This window comes from Acipenser ruthenus, chromosome 37 (assembly GCF_902713425.1).
Source record: "Acipenser ruthenus chromosome 37, fAciRut3.2 maternal haplotype, whole genome shotgun sequence".
Classification (NCBI taxonomy): domain Eukaryota; kingdom Metazoa; phylum Chordata; class Actinopteri; order Acipenseriformes; family Acipenseridae; genus Acipenser; species Acipenser ruthenus.
In genome coordinates, this window is record NC_081225.1 from 9,739,494 (window position 1) to 9,758,521 (window position 19,028).

A 19,028-nucleotide genomic window follows, 5' to 3' on the forward strand; every position below is an offset into this window, starting at 1 on the left:
CCTTTTTACGCGAATTACATAAACAAGCCGCAATCATATTCACGGTACCAGAGAGATATTTTGCATGTAGGTCACTATACTAGAATTAAAAGTACGCAAAATTAGAGTAAAATGCAATACATAAACGCGACCACGAATTGGGAAGGGGAAGGTGCAGTCTCAGGAGGCCGAGGTGTTGTTTTATTCAGTGTAATGTGGAAAAAGTATAGTGATGAAAGAACTATATTCAAAATATGACACATTGCATATAGACACACACACATACACAATGGCAAATATTCAGTAAATCACACATGCATGTTGACAGACCAGGGTGCTGGCACAGGGAGGATTTTTATTTATTTTTATTAGGATATACTTCAACAAGGGTTATTTTTATTTTCACAGTTGAACGACTATTTCAACCCCCAATGTCGTTTACCACGCTGGAATTTAAAACGCTCGTCATTATAACAAAGCAATTCTTTATTTAACACTTCGATATTACACTTTATATCATTTTTAGTATATTTTACAGGAGTTTAAATAGACACCTAACTAACCCCAGCCCTGTCCAACACACACAAGCACTGAATTAACTCTCGCAGAACTGAAAACACAACTCAAAAAGCCGACACTGGTCTAAGCAGGCAGCATCATTTATAATAATCTTTCAAAGTCGTCCAGTTTTTAATACATCCGTCCAAGCCAGGGATGGAAATAAGACTCCCATTGCATAGCAGTTTGATCCAATCCTCGTTCTGCTAAGGGTCTAATCAGACACACCTGAGCTTGTAACTGGACCTACACACTGGCTAAATCAAGCACATATTAAAACCTGGAACGGGTGAACCTGCTTTGCAATGGGAGTCTTATTTCCATCCCTGGTATGTGGTCTACATTGTTGGGTTGGTCGGGCACTGTTCAGAAGGGAGGGGTCTGCGAGAAAGAAGGAAGGGGAGGGGGTTCGTTCAGGAGTGGACCCCTTTCTCATCCTCGTCTTCTTCCTTCACCTGGAAAACAAAAATCTGAAATGAAGTTTCCTTGTTTGTGTTGCACAGTAGAGCTGCGTGGATTTTGCACGGAGCTGGCTACGTCTGCTTGGCTCGTCTGTCTGTGTGGTATTGATTCTGAACTTTTCTACCCAGTTAGAGCAGTGATCTGGAAGTGTGTTCCCAGTGGCTCCCTTTCCTCCCTCCCTTCCACCCGCCTTACTCCTACTACCCGTCACCTCCTGCTCCTCTCCCAGCTCTCTTCCACTGCCCCCTCTCACTCCCTCTCCCAGCTCTCACCTGTTCTACTCCCTCTACCTCTGGGATGTAGAACTGCAGCATGTTCTGGATTCCGCTGCGCAGAGTGACAATGGAGCTGGGGCAGCTGGTGCAGGAGCCCTGGAGCTTGAGCTTCACAATCCCGTCCTCAAACCCTCGATACAGGACATCCCCTCCGTCCTCCTGAACCGTGGGCCTGGGAGAGGGAAGAGAGGAAGAGAATGACAAACACGTTGTCAGATCTGCATGCAAACCTAACCCTAAACGCAGCCCTAACCGTCAACAGTAAAACAAACTGTATTTGTAATATTAAAAGTGTAAATGCATGCTGAGACTGAGTGTAAGTGCTGTTCCCAAGGGCACCCATGTAGAGGAGATGGTGCATCTCAAGGTTTAGTTTCTCTTACTTCTACTGCTAAATATCTAGCCATGCACTTGGTGGCTAAACTACAGCCAGGTATCCGCCACTAAATTCCCTGTCCAAGTAAAGACTGTATTGCTTGCTAAACGCTTAAAAAAGGATAAATTTACATTTTGATCACATCTTGCAAAACTGAACTGCATACCTGATCCGGGTGTCTAAAAGCTCCTTTATCATGGAGACGACCTCGTCATCTTCATCGGAGGGGGCTAAGGAGAGAAAGGAGGGAGGGAGGGAGAGAGAGAGAGAGAGAGAGAGAGAGAGAGAGAGAGAGAGAGAGAGAGTCAAAGTGAACATACTGCATAGCAGGTCTGCGTTTCAATTTTCTGCTGGTCTGCTCTGGCTTTTCTGTTCCGTACCACATCATGAGATGCACTAGAGCAGACATTCTAAAAAGAGCTTTGAAACAGACTTTAAAGTTATGTAAAAAGTTCTCAGGATGTTAATGAAAAGAAAAAAAATCACAGGTACGTTATTTACACAGTTGCAGTAACACGTGGGGACGTGCAATGCTGTATTTTTCAAAACCCCGCTACTTACTCTTTAACTCCAGCACGGACTTACAGGCATCTAAGAACTAAAATTAAGCGCCCTCTTGTGCTCCCTCGTACCCGTGTCTGTCTGGGGGGTCCCCTCTGTCAGCACTGGCAATCCGGAGCTGAAGAAGTCCATGATGGTAGCGTACACCTCAGGTTTGATCAGCTTCCACTCCAGCACGGGGTCACCCTGCCGAGAGGAGGATCCGTGAGAGAGAGGAACGGGGGAATCAACAGAGCTAAGTGGGGTGTGCCAAGCCAAGCAAAGCCAAGCCAAGCCAAGCCAGGCCTGTAAATCAGGGCTGTCCAATCAAATCACGGTCCTGGAGGGCTAGTCCGCTCCACGTTTAACTGGTCAGGGTATGGATGGCGGTTTCATTGGATAAATTTAGAACAGGGTTGGAACAAAGACCAGGAGTGGAAGAGTTAACTTTGGCCAACCCTGCTGTGAATGAACTGGACCAGGTCTTCAAACTCCACCTGATCCACATGATCAGGCCCCTGGTAAATCTGCTCTGAACTTTACATGGGGACAAACGGACGCAAACGCACAATGACCTCATATGAAGATGCCATTTTCTTTCTCCATACAAAGCAATATATTTATTACGTGTTCAAAACTGCTTTTCTTTTTGCAGCTATTTTCAATATTTCATGCATGAAAGAGTTATAGCTGAAAGTAATGAAACCTGTTAGTTTCAAGCCACGCCCTTTATCAGGCATTGATCACTTGAATGTCCTAAATTACAACTAATAAGTTAAAATCTTACATGATCTTATTCTTCATCCTTCGAGGTTTTTTACCTTTGTGATGGTGATGAAGTCAGGTCCCAGAAAGACACCCTTTACTCCCTCGATTCTGAACAACTGCCTGCAAAGAAAACACTTTACTGCAAAATCACAGACTACGTCTGCACCGTTTCCAAGAAAACGAGACAACGCAGTTTGCCTAGAGGATGACGATGTTAAAAGCCTTGTCGCTGAATTCTTGAAGCCCTTTAATTTTTTTTTTTTTGCTTCTCTTTTCAATTCTTTTCGGCAATTACGAATCTTAACCCTTTGCGGTCCATTGTGGGACTGGGTCCGACATTGCAATTATTCCTCACAGGTCCTTTGTCGGACTGGGTCCGACATCATTATAGCAACGCAATAAACGGGTGTTTAGTCGTTTTTTCTCCGGAAAAAGCCGAGAAAACCATTCAATTGCCGAGTGGTAGCGACAGGAGCCGAGACAAGTCGGAAAAAAAAAAAAAAAAAAAGGCGCATCTCATGAATAGTCATACATGGTATCAGATAATGGGGCGTTCATAGTAAACAAGCTGGCTAAGTGCGTCAGCGCACTGAGACTATCATGGACATTTGCAGAGCTTTTTTCAGATGTTATAGTAATAAAATAATGACTTGGATCGCATTATTGAGGAGTTTGGTGATAAAACGAGTGATCCGGAGATGATCGATCGGTATGTACGACTATTATTATTATTATTATTTATTTCTTACACAGCTGAACGCTATAGCAAACAAAAGGGTGGGGCGGGGCTGGAGATGCCTAGTGTGTGCTTTGTTGATATGCAGGGCCATTTAAACCCGTTTGACTGTGAAAAAAAATACTTTTAAACAGCGCGTATAAAATTAACTGCGCGTGTGAAAATTAATTAGACCTGGCGTGCCTGACGCGCGATTAATAAATGGACCGCAAAGGGTTAAACATGCACAGCCATGGAGACTTTGCAAGCTCGTTTGAAAAGCAAAATAAAACCAGCCCTGATGCTAATAAATCAGGTTCCCTAGGAGGCTCCTCTTGCTTCAAAATGCATCTGCAGGCCAATAAAGGCATATGAATAAGGAAGTGTTGGTCTGGTAGGGGAGACAAACATTTTTTTGCCAAACTGGTCTGAAATCTGTTCTCAGTTTCCATTGTGTTCAGTTCTATTGTTTAAAAGCTACAGTAAGACAATCTGACGCATTCAAATAGTGAGTCGGTCTTGGTCTATCTGTCAGTGTGCTTTTCCACTGTGTTCTTAAACTTCCACAGACCTCGATTAGCACTAGTCTAGGACTTCACTTTAGACAGCAGGGATGGAAATAAGACTCCTATTGCATAGCAGTTTCACCCATTCCAGGTTTTCATTGCATCGGTAACAAGAGCAGGTGTGTGGTAAAAGTAAAACCAGGAATGGATCAAACTGCTATGCAATGGGAGTCTTATTTCCATCCCTGGACAGACCAAGATTAGCACTGGAACCAGCCACTAATTATTAAGAAGTGTTCCAAATACAAAACACAGCATGCCACCAATCCTACAGGAGGTCATGCTTACCAGCTGTTACAAAAAAAAGAAATGCTTCTGAAAAGACTCGTCAGACAGAAGTGAGGCGGGGGAAGCATTTTACTGTTGCACAGGCTTCATCGCGCAATGGATCTCCAATGGGCTCCAGTGCACTGTGCAACGGCAATATGTTTCCCCTTAGAAAGTCTTTCCGGTAGCAGCCACACTGGAAACGTGTAAGAAAAAGCAGGAATTGGTTACTGAGAAGCACGACGAAAGCATTGATAGAGCTGGCTTAAAGTTAAGTTGTGTGTGTGTGTGTGTGTGTGCGCGCCGTTCCATTTACTTCAGGAATAAACTTTCTTGCCTTTTTTATAGCATTTAAATGCCAGGACAAAATCGGGTCTGATAATGAGAACAGCTCCTATGCCAGACACATTGTTTCAATGCAATTAATCAGCTCCAGATTCCTGAAGCTCTTGGAGCCACTTCTCAGAATAAATAAAACCCACATCGAGCTGCCAAGGGTGCTTCAGACAACAGTCACTCCAAACAAACTCCACTAATAAAGACTTCTACTGGATTACTGCAAAACAGCACTGGTCCATTCAGCGAGGAAGTCTTTATGATTAACAGTCAGAATCAGCCATTCTAAATGTAATCTAAGTGATCAAGTTTATGATTTTTTTTTTTTATATATATACAATACTGTATGTTCAGAGCAATGAAACTACTGTATGACGGCTTATCTTCATTCCAAATCATTTTTGTTTTCATGCTGTGGTCATGCTTCAAGCCTGCCCTGGACTGGAGAAACCGCCCTCTCTCATCAGCATGAGACAAACACCCGCCAAATTTCACATTTCTAATTTAGGATTAATAGAATACCAGGTAGAATCTACACACCAGGGCCTGGATTTCACAGCTTCCCTTGTTCAGGTACACTGTTGAAATGCCCAGGTGTCTGGAGCTTGAACAATCAGGCTTCTGCTAAATCTGCTCTGAATTGACTCCAATTGCACAGCAGTTTCACCCATTCCAGGTTTTCCTACGAGCTGCAGTGTATAGGCAGCAAGCTCATGTGCGTCTTATTAAACTTCTAGTAATGGGAGTCTTATTTTTATTTCCAGCTCTGGATAGGGAGTGGTCCACTTGCCTGGCGAGCGGAGAGCAGAAAGCCGCGCTGGGGAGAGAGAAGTCCATGGTCCCCGATTCCAGAACCACCCGTCCGGGAAGGAACTTGAGACTGTTTGGGTTCGGAGTGTCCTGGGTCTGGATAAACATCCATCTCGCTGTGGGGAGGGAGAAGCAGAGAGATGAACCCCACACTTCTGATCCTTTACATTACTCCTAGGTCAGATCTTGCAACATCTGAACAAACTTGAAATGTATTTCATTTACCACACATAAATGGGTAATGTGTCTCATTTCGGCTGACGCACTGTTGCTGTCGTCAGCCTTCTTAAAGAAGCAGCAACGGAAGCAGCTCCTGGTGCTCTTTGCACTGCATCGAGAGGACCGCTGACTGAATCAGACAGTCGTCCGACTCGACATCACCTCTGGACAGAGTGCAGGGCAGTGTATGCAACTCCCTGTGTACAGTAATGACTCCCCTACCTGGAATAAGTGAAGCTGGCTGCAGGGGCTGCAGTCTCCTGGGTTTTGCATGCTGTGAATTCAAGGTAATTCCAGAGTAACACCGGCGCCCAATCAGTGACACGGGGGAGGATCTGAAAGGGGCACAAAGAGAGGCTGAAATGTAATTCATGACGCACAAACGTGCAGTATGATGAGGCATTCTTTCTATTTAGCACACCTCTGCGTCACAAATCGGTGCTGCATTTCTCTTTACGTATTTAAATCATTTTAAACTACCTGTAAGTTTTTCAATGCATAATAAAACTGGTTATCAAAAAATATTAGTATTAGTTTTATTGAGACATTCAACCTAATAATAACCGAACAGCGTATAAGTGAATATGCTGAGAATGCTTTTTCTTAGGAATATAAAAAATATTACAGCCTTCTCAGAGTATGACAGTACTTTTCATTTTACTAAGATTGTGTTTATCACTGTTACTAGTGCGGCACGTCATAAAACTGGCGACAGTAAATGAAGGTCGAACAACTTCAGAGTCTTTAATAACAAATGTGATCTAACAAACCCGGCGTGGTTTGTGAAAATTCACAAAATAATATCATGGAATTATTTTAAACAAAAAGAAAAGCACCCATTTCTTATCTCTGTGGCGCACACGCCAGTACCGATATAAACAACAACTTTCTCATGCAACGTGAAAACTGACAAGTCTCGTGTGTTTTACACGGGCTTCCCCGGTTACAACCGAACAGGACACATTGACAGGACTTTGAAACCTCTATTTAGGAAAGGCACACGTTGTTAATGAAACTCACTGCGTTGGTTTGACGGCAGTAGATGCCAATTTTGCAAGACACGTAAACAGCCTGCAGGACGCCATCTTTGTGAGTGGCACTCTTTGACTTACCCACAATGCTTTCCGCTGAGGGGCAAACTTGGTCACCGGAAAAAGAATTCGTAAAGGAGAGGTAAATTACGGGTGGTCGGCACTTTAATCTTAAAAGAGCAAAATGTAGAAAGTTTGAGGATTATTATGGACATTATTAAAGAAAAAAAGAAACTCCTGCCATATGAAGCACACACTTGTTGACACTGAAGTCCCAACAAGCGTTTACAGTTTAAACTTCAAATCCAAAACCTTAAAAGCTTTGCCCACAAGACTCCTCATGCTGTAAGTGCCTCTTCGAAATGGAAATAGTACCTTAGTTGCAGACTAAAATGACTTCAGTGCGATGAAGTATTTAGTCCCGTCCTCAGTCTGCTAATGAAAGGTTTATACGTTTTTTGACCATCACATTGCCTTTTAAAGACACGATTCATTCAAACCGGGTTTTAAAAGGTTCGTCTGGTTTGGGCTTAGTGCAAAGAAACTGCATGCAGGTGCCTGTCTGTCTGTGACCTTGAATAAATGATCAACTGTGACGCCGTAACACGGGGCTTGCTTTTTCATTAAACCAGCACCCAGACTGTTTGCATTTCTGGTTTTGAGGTTATATGCGTTATTTAAATTAATTAATGTTATAAAATACCCATTACCCATTTAACTGGTCAGGCTTGCTGTTGGATACTTTATTCTCAAACTATCTTATTCATAAAAATAATAATCATTTACATTACCTCATGAAATATTTGAGCGCAATATGAGAATTAAACTTTGTATCTGCCTCCCAACGCTTTAGGACATTCATTTAATTTTCAGATTAAGTCACAAGTTCCACTATTCATATCATACGAATCACCTACCCTTCTGATGGTGTAGTAGCGACAGATATCCACCTGGGGGCGACAAGAAGGAGCCACAGAACCATGTTTTTCACTTTTTTTTTTTTTTTTTTTTTTTTTAAAAACAAGGTCGTAAATTCAAATTGAAGACACAACAGCAAGATTATCTTTTGTTTTCTTGTTTATTTTATTTTCTATCTGACTTTCTTATTCTACACATTTTGCAATAACAGTACTTAACAAGGTCAAGTGCTTTTGGTAAATCAAGTATTTCAAGACAATAAAACAAGAGTCTTCTAAACGGGAAGGGGAGGGAGGTCCCGGTCCCTGCTACTGAAACGTCACCAGGTCCTACGGAGAAAGGTGCCTTAGTGTAAATGTAACAGAAAACGACATACAAACATGCACACACACACACGCAGCACTGTCCTTCTGCAAAGCAACTCCCTGGAACATCATGGGAGCATGTTCTTGCAGAAAAAAAAACACAAAACACTAAACCAAAATCAAATAAAAACAGGACTCTGAAAACCTGCATTTGCAATAAAACTACACATGGTCAAATACAGTTACACTGAGCTGCAGTATAATACGAATCACCAATGCAATTGGTTCCAGCACTGCACTGGTCTCTCGCTTCGCTGAAAGGATCTGCGTGGTTTATTTTAGTGATAATGCTTAAACCTTGCATAGAAATACAACAGTGTCTTAAAAGTGCACATGGTTTTGCTGCTAGAGATTCACTACCTGTGCTGTAGGTCAGATTCCTGACAAGTCGGATCATGTGACAACACAGGACGCGATCAGGCAAAAGCAGCAGGCAGTGGCGTTTGTCTTCTGTAGTGTTGTACTGAAGTTTGGGGGTCAATTCTCGTTTCTCAATTCCACATCCCCTTTTAAATCAATTCCAGCACATCGCTGACCAGAATTGCAACCAGCGGTATTCAGTTAAAAACGAGCCTCTCACAGTGGCGACAAATGACCTAAAATGTAAAGTCACTGTTCGCCAACGAAATAACAGCAGCTGATCAGAATCACACCAGCGATCAGGTCTCTAAAATATCTGCAGGCACTGGAATTGGAAATTGATTTTAAAAAAGGAATTGAAAGCCAGGAATTGAGCCCAGCCCTGGCTGTGTTAGCAGATCTAAAGAGTCAAAAAAAAAAAACAACCTTTCGCTGTGATCATGTGACTGCTCCCAAGAGGTAAAAAACAAACACTTTATAAAGGGGGTTAGCCCTCCTTTAATACCCAATACAACCCTGTAAAGGGTTTAGAAACATCAAGCCCTACTCCATGCTTTTGCTGTGCAAAAAACAAACCACAAAGTGAAGACAGTTGACAGGAAAGCGTAAGGGACAGGCCTGCAGATCACAATGAGGTCAATGTAGTGTATTGGGAGAAGATTGCACGGTGCAGTTCACAGAATTGTCACAGGGGGCGCACTTCTTGATGGATTCTTCTCCCCCACTCCAGTGGACGGAGCGGGTGGCTTACCAGCCAGATGCTGATGCGGTATGAATTCATTCACAGTCCCTACTGCAGCAAAAGAATTGGACATGCAAGCGCACCTGCCGAGGTCTGCAGCGCAAGAGCACCATCTAGTGGCTGCAGGGAAGAGCGGTCCTCAGGTTGAGAAATTAAAATCCAGTGCCCGGTTTGAACAGGGAAAAACAAAAAAATTAAAAGCACAAATCAAATCGCATATTGCTGATTTTTTTTAAACTGGTCAGAATGTTTAATTCCGCTCAGGATTCTGTCTCCAGTCCAAGAATCCACCTTGGCAAAAAAAAAAAAAAAAATCATCATCTAATCAATGACTCTGTCAGAGTTGCGTGACTCAGACTGAGGGAAAAAGGTCACAATTTGGGGTAAGCCACTAAGCCCGAGGCCTTGGAGGAGCAACCATTTCTTGCTCCCTACGTGGATTCCTGCATGGAGGGTATTTAAAGATTTAAAAAAGGATCGGGAGGTAAGAGAATGCGCTTGAAAGCCTTGGTCAGCACTCCTAACTTAACAGTGCAATTCCATTCACTATCATGTAAGTGTGCAGTTTTGAAAGAGACGAGATCTCAAACATGTACTTTCATTTTAAAAACACGGCCGCCACACTAGGTCAAAGAAAGTTCTCAGTTTGCTTGCCTTCCCTTCAACAAAATCTGTTTCACTTCCTGGGTTGTTTCACCTCAGCAGTGTCTTCGGGAGGGGGAGGGGTCAAGCGTCTTACTGGCTGCAAAGAATGTCAGTCATTAGGGGAAGCAGCTGATTGGTTACAAACAGGACTAAGAAAGCAAACAGAGCGGTCTTTAACCTCGGGCAGTACCAGGATGTTAAAATGAAAAGACATACTCGTCAAAACGTAGATCTCTCTCAAGACCACCCATTCAATGCCTAGATAGCGATGCGCGTGGCGAGGAACACGTATGGAATTATTTAGCGAGCTGCAATCTCTGCAAAGTCTGAACGCACTCTTCTCTAGGGCTTCTCCTTGGGAGCTTTGAAGGGGAAAGGCGCCGAAATGAAGGGGTCGGACGAGCAGACTTCGGAAGTCCAGGAGTGCAGAGACACCACGGGGGCAGCCTGGCGGGCCACGCTGGAGACCACCACGGGCTGCTGCTGCCCCACAGCCTCCTCGGGGGGGGTGTAGTGCCGGGAGTACTTGGCGAGAGCTTGGGGGCGGAAGGGCTTGGGGGCCACCTGAGGGGGGGGAGCGCGAGCCTGAATCACGGCGCTGGGGGCCGGCGCGGAGCACTCCGCGAGCTGGGTTGTGGCGCCAGGGCGAGGGAGAGGAGTGGTGAAGGAGGCGGAGTGCTGCATTGGGATGGGGTAAGGTAGTGGCTGCTGCTGCTGGCCGGATTGGTGGTATACAGCTCCATGCAGCTGGTTCTTCCTTCCGAAAGGGGCGTGGAGGAAGACGTCAAATTCGTCTGCCGGCTGGGGGTCTGCAGTGGCTGGGCGATGGAAAGGGGCGCTCTGGAACACATCCTTGCTCTCCGCTCCCCTGGAGGAGTTCCTGAAAGGAGCCGAGGTGAAAACATCTGCTTCGCGGTCAGCCGCCTCCGAGCCTCCTCCCCCGAATAGCACAGAGGAGAATTCCGTCGAGGGGGAATCCAGAGCGGAAGGACCCCCGTCAAGCAAGAGAAGGTCTGGCTGCTGGGGCTCCCGGCCCTCCCCTCTCCCCCTCTGCTCCGAGGAATCCGCTTCATCCGAGGAGTCTGTCAGCAAGGGCTGGGAGCCACTGCAGTCCAAGGAAGCCCCTTCCCCCCTGCCTCCCTCGTAACCCTCTCCTTCCTTCTCATCCTCCTCACTGTCCTCCTCCTCCTCACTGGAGTGGAAGGCACTGGCCCCCTGGATCTGCTGCCCCCCGGACCCCTCCGCATCATTCAGGCTGCTGTACCCCAGAGTCGGGGCCTCTTGGCTGGGGTTGCTGTGACTGTCCAGGGTCAGCCCCAGGTACCCGTTGTGCTCCAGCTGCAAGCCTGCAAGAGAAGGACAAGACCTGACGTTAGGCTGGAGTCCGGATTGGGGTTATGAAACTGTGCGGAAGCCTGGTTTATTGCGCCTGTATCCTGTAAAAGCAGTCAAACTCAATCTCCATAGTGCAGCCCCACGATGCACACCGAATAACTGAAGCCATCAGTACGGACGTCAACTCTAATCTAAAGCCGTGCTTGTTAATCTGCAGGTACAGATACTTCATTCTTCAAGTTGGTTACGGTGTTAAATGGAACAAGAATCTGTTGCAACGTCTGTTTTTAAAAAATAAAAGTAGGACTCAGCAAGAACTAGCAGCGACGGCTTCAAATTACTAAGCACTGCCTAAACCCGTCAGGAGGTGGAGAGTGCAGACAAAAAACCCATCATATCCCCTGGGAAAAAAAGAACCACCACCAGGGCTGCACCATGAACAACAAACACAAATACAACACAGCATGCAGAGGGACAGATCACGACAAATGCCTTTACACAGGTTACCAACATACAGCCATCAAATTACAAACAAACAACTGAGCCAGACGTTTTCAACACAGACGTTCAGCAATGCATTCTCGGGGGGGGGGGGGGGGGGGGGGGGTTATTTTTAAAGCTTGGTAAAATTTAGGATGAGCAAATCTCTGCTATAAAAGAAACAAAAATATATCACATGGTGTGCATTTACCTAAACAACATTCATTAACATGAGCGAAACAAAAAAACATTTAGGTTAAAAAAAAAAAAAGCATGAAAAATATACTTCAATATCGTTACTAAGCTCAGAAAAGAACCCCATCACATGAAAATGTAAATTTTTAGAGCATCTGGAACCTAAATAAACAGGTTCCGGACGATGCAGGTTCCAAATCGTACAGGTTCTGGTAAACGGAACAGAATATTGAGAATGGGAGGGGGGGGCTTATGTTAAAGTTTCTGTAAAGAATACAAGAGACACCTAAATCGTCTCTGGCTAGTATTAGCGTTCAAATTAGTTGAATCCCTTTAAGAAACATCTGCCTCGTCAAGATGTGCAGGACTCTACCGTTTGCCTGTGGAAACGAAGCATCATTTCAAAATGCAGATTCAAAAGTAAAAGATGACAGACGGACAGACAGACAGACAGACAGACAGCATCGGAGAGAAAGAGATCATTACCTTCTGAGCAGCAGGAGGGAGAAGGAGGAGGACGTTAGCCAGCGCAGATCAGGACAGGAGTTAGTAAGAGTGAGACTGGGAGAGACAGAGAGGTCCACGGGAGAGATCCAAAGAGAGGAGACGGTCGCGGGGGGTCCATCGAAATAATCCCAACACTAACTAAATCCTGAAGCAATCTAACCTATAATCCACCTGGGATTACTGACCACATCCCCATATTGCTTTAATAAAAATCTTTCCTGAACAACCTGCTATAGTTTACCTTGAAAATGAGACTGCTGTCTGTGTGTGTGCGTGTGTGTGAGGATTTATAGGCGGTGGTTGTAGCGCTGATGTATAGACAAGTTGTTATAAAAGTGTCTTGGTCACTATTGTGCTGGACAACCTGTCCAGTGCAGAGCACACCTGGCAGCAAGCTAACAGAGACGGAAATAAGACTCCTGTTGCTCTCGTTTGATCCATTCATGGTTTTACTAGGAGTTTTGTAAGACACACCGGAGCTCGTTACCAGCACACACTGGCTAATCAAGCTCATAGTAAAACCTGGAGAAAAATCAGTGAAACTGCTATGCAACAGGAGTCTTATTTCCATCCCTGCTGCCACTGCACTGTTGGGCTGTATCCGACACCTACAAAAACTGTTTTTGCATGAACTGTAGGAACAGCGGGCAGCAGTTAAGCAATGCATCACCTTCATCCCCCAATGGTATAGAACATCCAAGTGACACACTGCCCTTGCAAACTTTGTATGCTTCTCAGGCTGAATAAAAAAAAAATACAAAACCAACAGCAGCTTTTACATTCACATGTACATGTTTATTTAAGGTTTTTTTTTTTTCTTTTTTGGTCATTTAATAAAAATAGAGAAGGTACACATTGAATTACACATTGTTCCACACCAGGGAGGGGCGTTACTGCTGGATTTTTAAACACACTGGGTAACATTGTCACAGCAACACAAGAGTAAGTAAATCTACCAGCAAGGCTAGACCTCTACTGCAAACAGCATGGTGTCTAATAAAAATCACTAGGATTGCATAGGTGAGCCACACAGAAACCTGCTAGAAACTCACTGTACAGCTGAGAGAAGAGGGAATGACAAGACAGAATAGGGAGGGAGGCAGAGACATTGCAAGACTTCTTTATCCCTTTACCCCCTCAATCTCTGGTATCTACATCACAGCGCAGTGCTGCATGTTACAGATTTAGAAAGGCCAAGGGGTTTGTACTATATCTTTTTCAGGAGTTATCTTGGATTGGGAAAGTCATTATAAAAACACTGCAGATGTAATTCGATTATGCAAACACCCTCTGGTCCCACTTGGTTCTGATAATGGAGGTCTGGCCGCATATACATTTACACAAAAACCATCTAGGAAAGGGGTCGATATTAACAGGTGTTAACAGCATATTCTGAATCGTTTAACCTCTATCCAGACCATAAGCCGTTCTTTAACACGGTCACAGATGCACTAGTCATTTAATTACTACAGATCATTCAGCTATAGTGTTTGAATTATTTGAATCTACTTCCAAAGAACCACAGTGCTCCCCGTGCACTGCTGTGCAGCAGAGAGTGGGCTGCTGGAGTTGGTGTGGTACGCTCGGCAGTAACAGCTGGGGCAGATGTGTGAAGTGAAGGCTAGGAAAAGATGATCTTTTTAACAGGGATCAGGGTGATTCTGGAGCAGCCAGTCGTAGTGCAGCTTTTTAAAAAAAGGGGAGAGGCTGGATTCTGGGTTCTTCCTTCAAACTGATGGATTTAAAGTCTGCGTCTGCTTGAAATGTAACGTGTAAAATACCCACCCAACCCAAACGCTTCATTTTAAAATAAAAAACACTGCATGGACTCCAGCCTGTTAACAAAAAACGAAATCAAAACCAACCCCTTTCCATGGATGTTCCTTATATAGGTTTAATAAACTGCCTGTCAGACTAACTGTATTGAATTAGCTGGCTCTCAGATCCACAGTACAGCACTGAGTTCTCTGCACTAGACTGTATTGAATTAGCTGGCTCTCAGATCCCCAGTACAGCACTGAGTTCCTTATACTAGACTGTATTGAATTAGCTGGCTCTCAGATCCACAGTACAGCACCGAGTTCTCTATACTAGACTGTATTGAATTAGCTGGCTCTCAGATCCCCAGTACAGCACTGAGTTCTCTACACTAGACTGTATTGAATTAGCTGGCTCTCAGATCCCCAGTACAGCACTGAGTTCTCTACACTAGACTGTATTGAATTAGCTGGCTCTCAGAAATACAGAAGAGTGTAAACGTACTTGAAAACACTGGGTACCCCAGATAAGTGACGCCCAGACTGAGTGAAGCCCTCTGACCGAGACTTGAGGACATCAGGAATAAAAACTCCCGTCATCATCCTCACCCCACCACAAGGGGGCAGCGTCAGAAACTGTGACGCACATGGACGACTGTTCTACACACTGAAATCATAAAGAGAACAGCATCGTTTCCCTGCGGACGGGCAGCGTTTCAGGACGAGAACGAGGCAGGACTGCGGGGAAACACAGAAGCTCGGGGTTAGAATTTAGAAATGATCTTCGACAAACAGTTACAGAGCAGATCCAAATACTGCAAAGCTCTTTAAGAGACGGACTGTAGATCTTTTACAATGTAACCGTCACGTGTCTGAGTGAGCCTCTTCCAGGAGCCCCTTGCAAATAAAACAGCAGAACACAAGGGGGCTCACCTCCCGGATACACAAGGAGATGGATAGATCTGGGCTGTGCTAAACTGTACAGTGATCTACGGTGGTGTGCCACAGTCTCACAACACTCCCTGAAACACCTCCACCCACAGCTCAGGAAGAGGCAGCAACCATGCCAGAGCCTGAGAATGGCTACAGTCACTTAATTTACGCCAAGACGGAGAAAGATGCCCATTGCCAAGCAGTTTGACAAGCCCAGGTTTTTGCCGTGAGCTTCATTTGCGTAGATCTGTTTAAGAGAAGGCAAATCTAAAATTAACTGCAATGCCTCAAAACTGCTCTGCAAGGTTGAGTCTTTCCAACCACACCAAACCAGCTACCACCTCTCATTCAACCCAGCCCTGTTGGAGAACCTTTACTGTAATATCAGATTTATTTGTTAAAACCACCAGATCAAATACAGCGATACACTGGCTCAGGGCAGTAGGGGGCGCTGTCAAGCTCTGCAATTGCAGAATCATCCTGACTTGTCTCGATTAGGTTAAGCTGTATTGTATTTGCAAGGATTCTTAAAAGTTTAAAAGTTTTGCAAAGATGGAAACCACTGAGTCCATCATTAAACACAAGCAGAAACACGTCCATTTGGTTTACAATCCTTTGAGTTCACGGTTCTCCAAAACATCTCAAAATCTGAAAGTAGCACCAAGCCAAGCTACAAATAGATTTTAACAGCCTTGGAGTTCAAATTGCAAAGAAATTAAGTCATTTCAAGGATTTTTGTAAAAGCGGTGAACCAATCTTAAATTGAGAAGCCCAGTCAGTACTGTGCAGTAACGCACAGAACCAACCCAGCTCAACAGCGCCTCCTACAGTACAAAGCAACACACAGCAGCTAAAAGTTTAAAGCTCAACATGTTTGTTGCCATGAAACCCGGGTTTGAAAACGAGACCGAATGCAATAAATGTATGGGTCTGGAATTAAATGGGTTTTCAAAAACTCCAGGTCGCTCCCTCCCCTACTTCGGAAATAATTATATTTTATACAGCAGTTGAAACAAAAGCATCAGTATGCTGGCCAGTCATTTGGAAATTCAAAATCACTGCCCCCCCCCCCCCAAACAGAGAGAGAGAGAGAGAGAGAGAGAGAGAGAGAGAGAGAGAGAGACTTGGTACAGATGCGACATAAAAAAAAAACACCATTGTTACACTCTAGAAGTCACAGAAAAAGAAGTCTTAAATCTATAATATATAATATATATTGATACTCACTTCTTACATTCATTCTATCTATATATTCACATTTATTCTTACTGTGAGAGCTGAAAGTTTCTTAACACTATTTAGTTATTTATTTTTCATTTATTTATTTATTCATTCAGTTATTTAGTATTTACGTATGTATTTATTTTGAAAAGGAAAACAGGAGTCTGGATCGTTGATTTATACACCAAGGGTAAAGGACTGCTTTTGGGATGAAGTGCTTTCTGTCCGCTTATTAAAAAGAATAAAATATTAAACATGAAGGAATGTTACCATCACAGGACTGGGTCTAGCCCGGTCCGACCCGTACAGGACAACAGAACCGACCCAGTACTTGAGACACCTTTCTTTCCCTTTGAAAGTGTCGTCTGCGCATCCCTTCGGACTTCACTGAATACTGCCACCTTGCGTGCTTATTGTGCCCCTTATCAATGCTAAAGCAGAACAGCTATTCAACAAATCACTTATTAAGGTGCTGATTTCAGAACGAGAAAGCAGTCCTTCCCTCACCCGAACGGAAGCCAATTTTCCTTGCCTTGATACAGCAGTAAAAATGTCATTGCCGCAGACGAGGAAACCTTGCTTCCAAAATCGTCTTAACACTCAGCGTGAAAGTTAAATCGTCAATCGACTGGTACCCAATTGTAAAGGAAAGGGCGGCTTGTCTTGTTTTGAAATATCAACAAAGGAATGGGTTTATTTAATACCAGCTGATACCGCACACACACACCTTACTGTCTACAGGAACCGGTCATTAACTAGACTGGACCAGTCTCTGTGTTTGTGACTCCGCAAAGCAGAACCTACAAAGCTAAGAATACGTGGATTGAAAATGTAACTTGTTGAGGGATATTTTATAGTTTTTTTTGAGTGATCCATTAAGCACACAGATTGTCGTGTTTAGACCCCCCCCCATGCTCACAGAAGCTGCTTTGCTTCAGAGTACAAGCCCCGCAGCACAGAGATCGTTTACCGCTGCAAGATTACACAAGCTTGTTCACGTGCATCTCTCCGACTGGACATGTCAAAAGCAAAAACGGACAACATGAACACCACTATGGGTTTTGGTTTTGTTTCAAGCAATTGTTTGGTTTAGAAACACAAAATGAAACAACGAGAGAATGATGCACTGGCGATTTGGGGAGAGAGAGAGAGAGAGAGAGAACGGGAAAATGTATATGGTGGAATGGGCAGAGAGGGTTATGGGTAATGTGGGAATGTGAGAGAAAGGGAATGTGGGTATTGTAGGAATGGTAAGGGACTAGTGGGGGGGATGTGGGTAATGTAGTCCCCACCAGATCAGGAAACACCAAGCCTTGACAATTGTAGGGCAATGCTTTTCCATTGAGCAGCTACTGTAACTTGCCATGTTCTGACCAGTTCTTCCATCCCTACAAAACTCAAGTAGACAAATGCTTTGGAAAATGCCTTCACTGGTGAAACAAGACTTGCATTAAACTAAATTCATTGGCCAAAACATCTGCTTACTCGACTTTCGTATTGGCTTGACTCAGAGTGTCAGCTAGCCAATGGAAACAGATTATTTTTTTTAAACAGACCAAATTAGAAGCTTGTGGTCAGGTGATTGGCCGATGAGGGCCACTGCCCTAGAAGACTGCCATCAAGGCGAGAACAGTAAGACTAACAGAGAAGCCACAACAGAACAGGAAACTGGGAATGGTACAGCGGGAGATGCTCACAGATTTAGGAGTAAGATGTCAACAGAACTTCATGAGATTGCTACAGATCTGACCAGAACGGACTCTAGCCCCCTCCCGGGGCTCCCCAAAGTCAAGGTAGAACCACTTGTGTTCAGTCAAGGCTAAAACCAGGCTCACTGCAGTTAACAAAGGAGAGGCAGACAAGGTGAGTGGATGGTTCATATGAGTGTGAGGACCCACTAGACTCCAAGAGAGACCAGGGTTACAAACTAGTACTGGGTTTCAGAACTCCCCTAAATGATACAACTGACATGACCAGGAGGAGAATTGAGGAATCAGCATCTCTCCTTAGAAATAAATGTGATGAATTCAAAACGACAAGCGTCTCTACTGGTAGTCTAGCGGAAACGCTTGCAGATGAATTTATTATCCTTGGCGATAGAGACAGAGGGGGGGGGGGGGGTAGGGTGGGGAGCGAATCACAGCGATCCTTCTTTAGACCGCTCGGATTGCCGTCGCGTTCCTGATCATTTGGGTCTCAACGGTTCCGGGTGCGGAGACAAGGGGATCTGTGCAGGCCATGCGGAGAGTCAGCGGGAGGGAGTCCTGGCGTGCCGAGAAGAGGAAGAGGAAGAAGAAGAGCGGACTCCGCAGGGATGAGGAGGAGGAGGAGGAGGCGGAGGAGAGACGAGTCACCCTCCTCCACCCTCCCCCCCTTACAGGTCGATCAGCTGGTCCACGAGGAGCAGAGAGCACGCCAGGGTTGGCAGGCTGGACTCCGAGCTGCCGCTGCTGTTGCGCGAATGACCACCTGGACGTGCGAGAGAGCAGCAGGGGTGAGAACCGGGCAGAGAGGGGGGGGCACAGGGGGCGTGTTTTCAAAACTTGGTAAGCAGATTTAGACAAAAACGTCAGGTTCCCCTTTTTTTTTCAATCTACGCCGGAGCCCTCCGGGTTTTAGAAGTATCGTTAAATAATAAACCGATTAAGAGTTGTGCTGAAGCAGCAGC

General features: G+C 44.7%; 2 protein-coding genes across 9 annotated transcripts in view; both read right to left on the reverse strand.

The window, feature by feature from the left end:
• Window positions 1–298: 298 nt before the first annotated feature.
• LOC117397937 (NFU1 iron-sulfur cluster scaffold homolog, mitochondrial) lies at window positions 299–7,940 on the reverse strand. 2 transcript variants are annotated; one of them, XM_059008718.1, is made up of 8 exons: window positions 7,820–7,940; window positions 6,094–6,206; window positions 5,629–5,768; window positions 3,012–3,074; window positions 2,283–2,397; window positions 1,817–1,880; window positions 1,272–1,446; window positions 299–992 (listed from the first exon to the last, which is right to left on the reverse strand). In XM_059008718.1, exons 1-8 carry the CDS (start codon window positions 7,882–7,884, stop codon window positions 951–953), a joined length of 777 nt encoding a protein of 258 aa, XP_058864701.1. In that variant the 5' UTR covers window positions 7,885–7,940; the 3' UTR covers window positions 299–950. The 2 variants fall into 2 exon arrangements, with proteins under 2 accessions (XP_058864701.1, XP_058864700.1); XM_059008717.1 differs by lacking the exon at window positions 7,820–7,940 and adding an exon at window positions 6,892–7,002.
• A 21-nt stretch (window positions 7,941–7,961) lies between these two features.
• Window positions 7,962–19,028, reverse strand: part of LOC117966489 (AP2-associated protein kinase 1-like) — a 37,742-nt gene continuing 26,675 nt past the window's right edge. For 6 of the 7 annotated variants that reach the window (XM_034912553.2, XM_059008698.1, XM_059008699.1 and 3 more), the window contains one exon: window positions 7,962–11,278. In XM_034912553.2, coding sequence (XP_034768444.2) covers window positions 10,275–11,278 — 1,004 coding nt within the window. In that variant the 3' untranslated portion in view covers window positions 7,962–10,274. Of the gene's footprint in view, window positions 11,279–11,887; window positions 18,830–19,028 lie in introns of those variants that run through there. The other variant, XM_059008703.1, reaches the window with a different exon arrangement.

Bases quoted from the DNA above. Each gene is read 5' to 3' on its own strand.
- LOC117397937 (XM_059008718.1), bottom strand. From the start codon at position 7,884: ATGGTTCTGTGGCTCCTTCTTGTCGCCCCCAGGTGGATATCTGTCGCT. The intron at 5,769-6,093 runs GTAGGGGAGTCA...CCCTCCCCACAG, and splicing joins GCCAGCTTCACTTATTCCAG to CGAGATGGATGTTTATCCAG. The intron at 3,075-5,628 runs GTGGACCACTCC...CTTTGCAGGCAG, and splicing joins GCTCTCCGCTCGCCAGGCAA to TTGTTCAGAATCGAGGGAGT.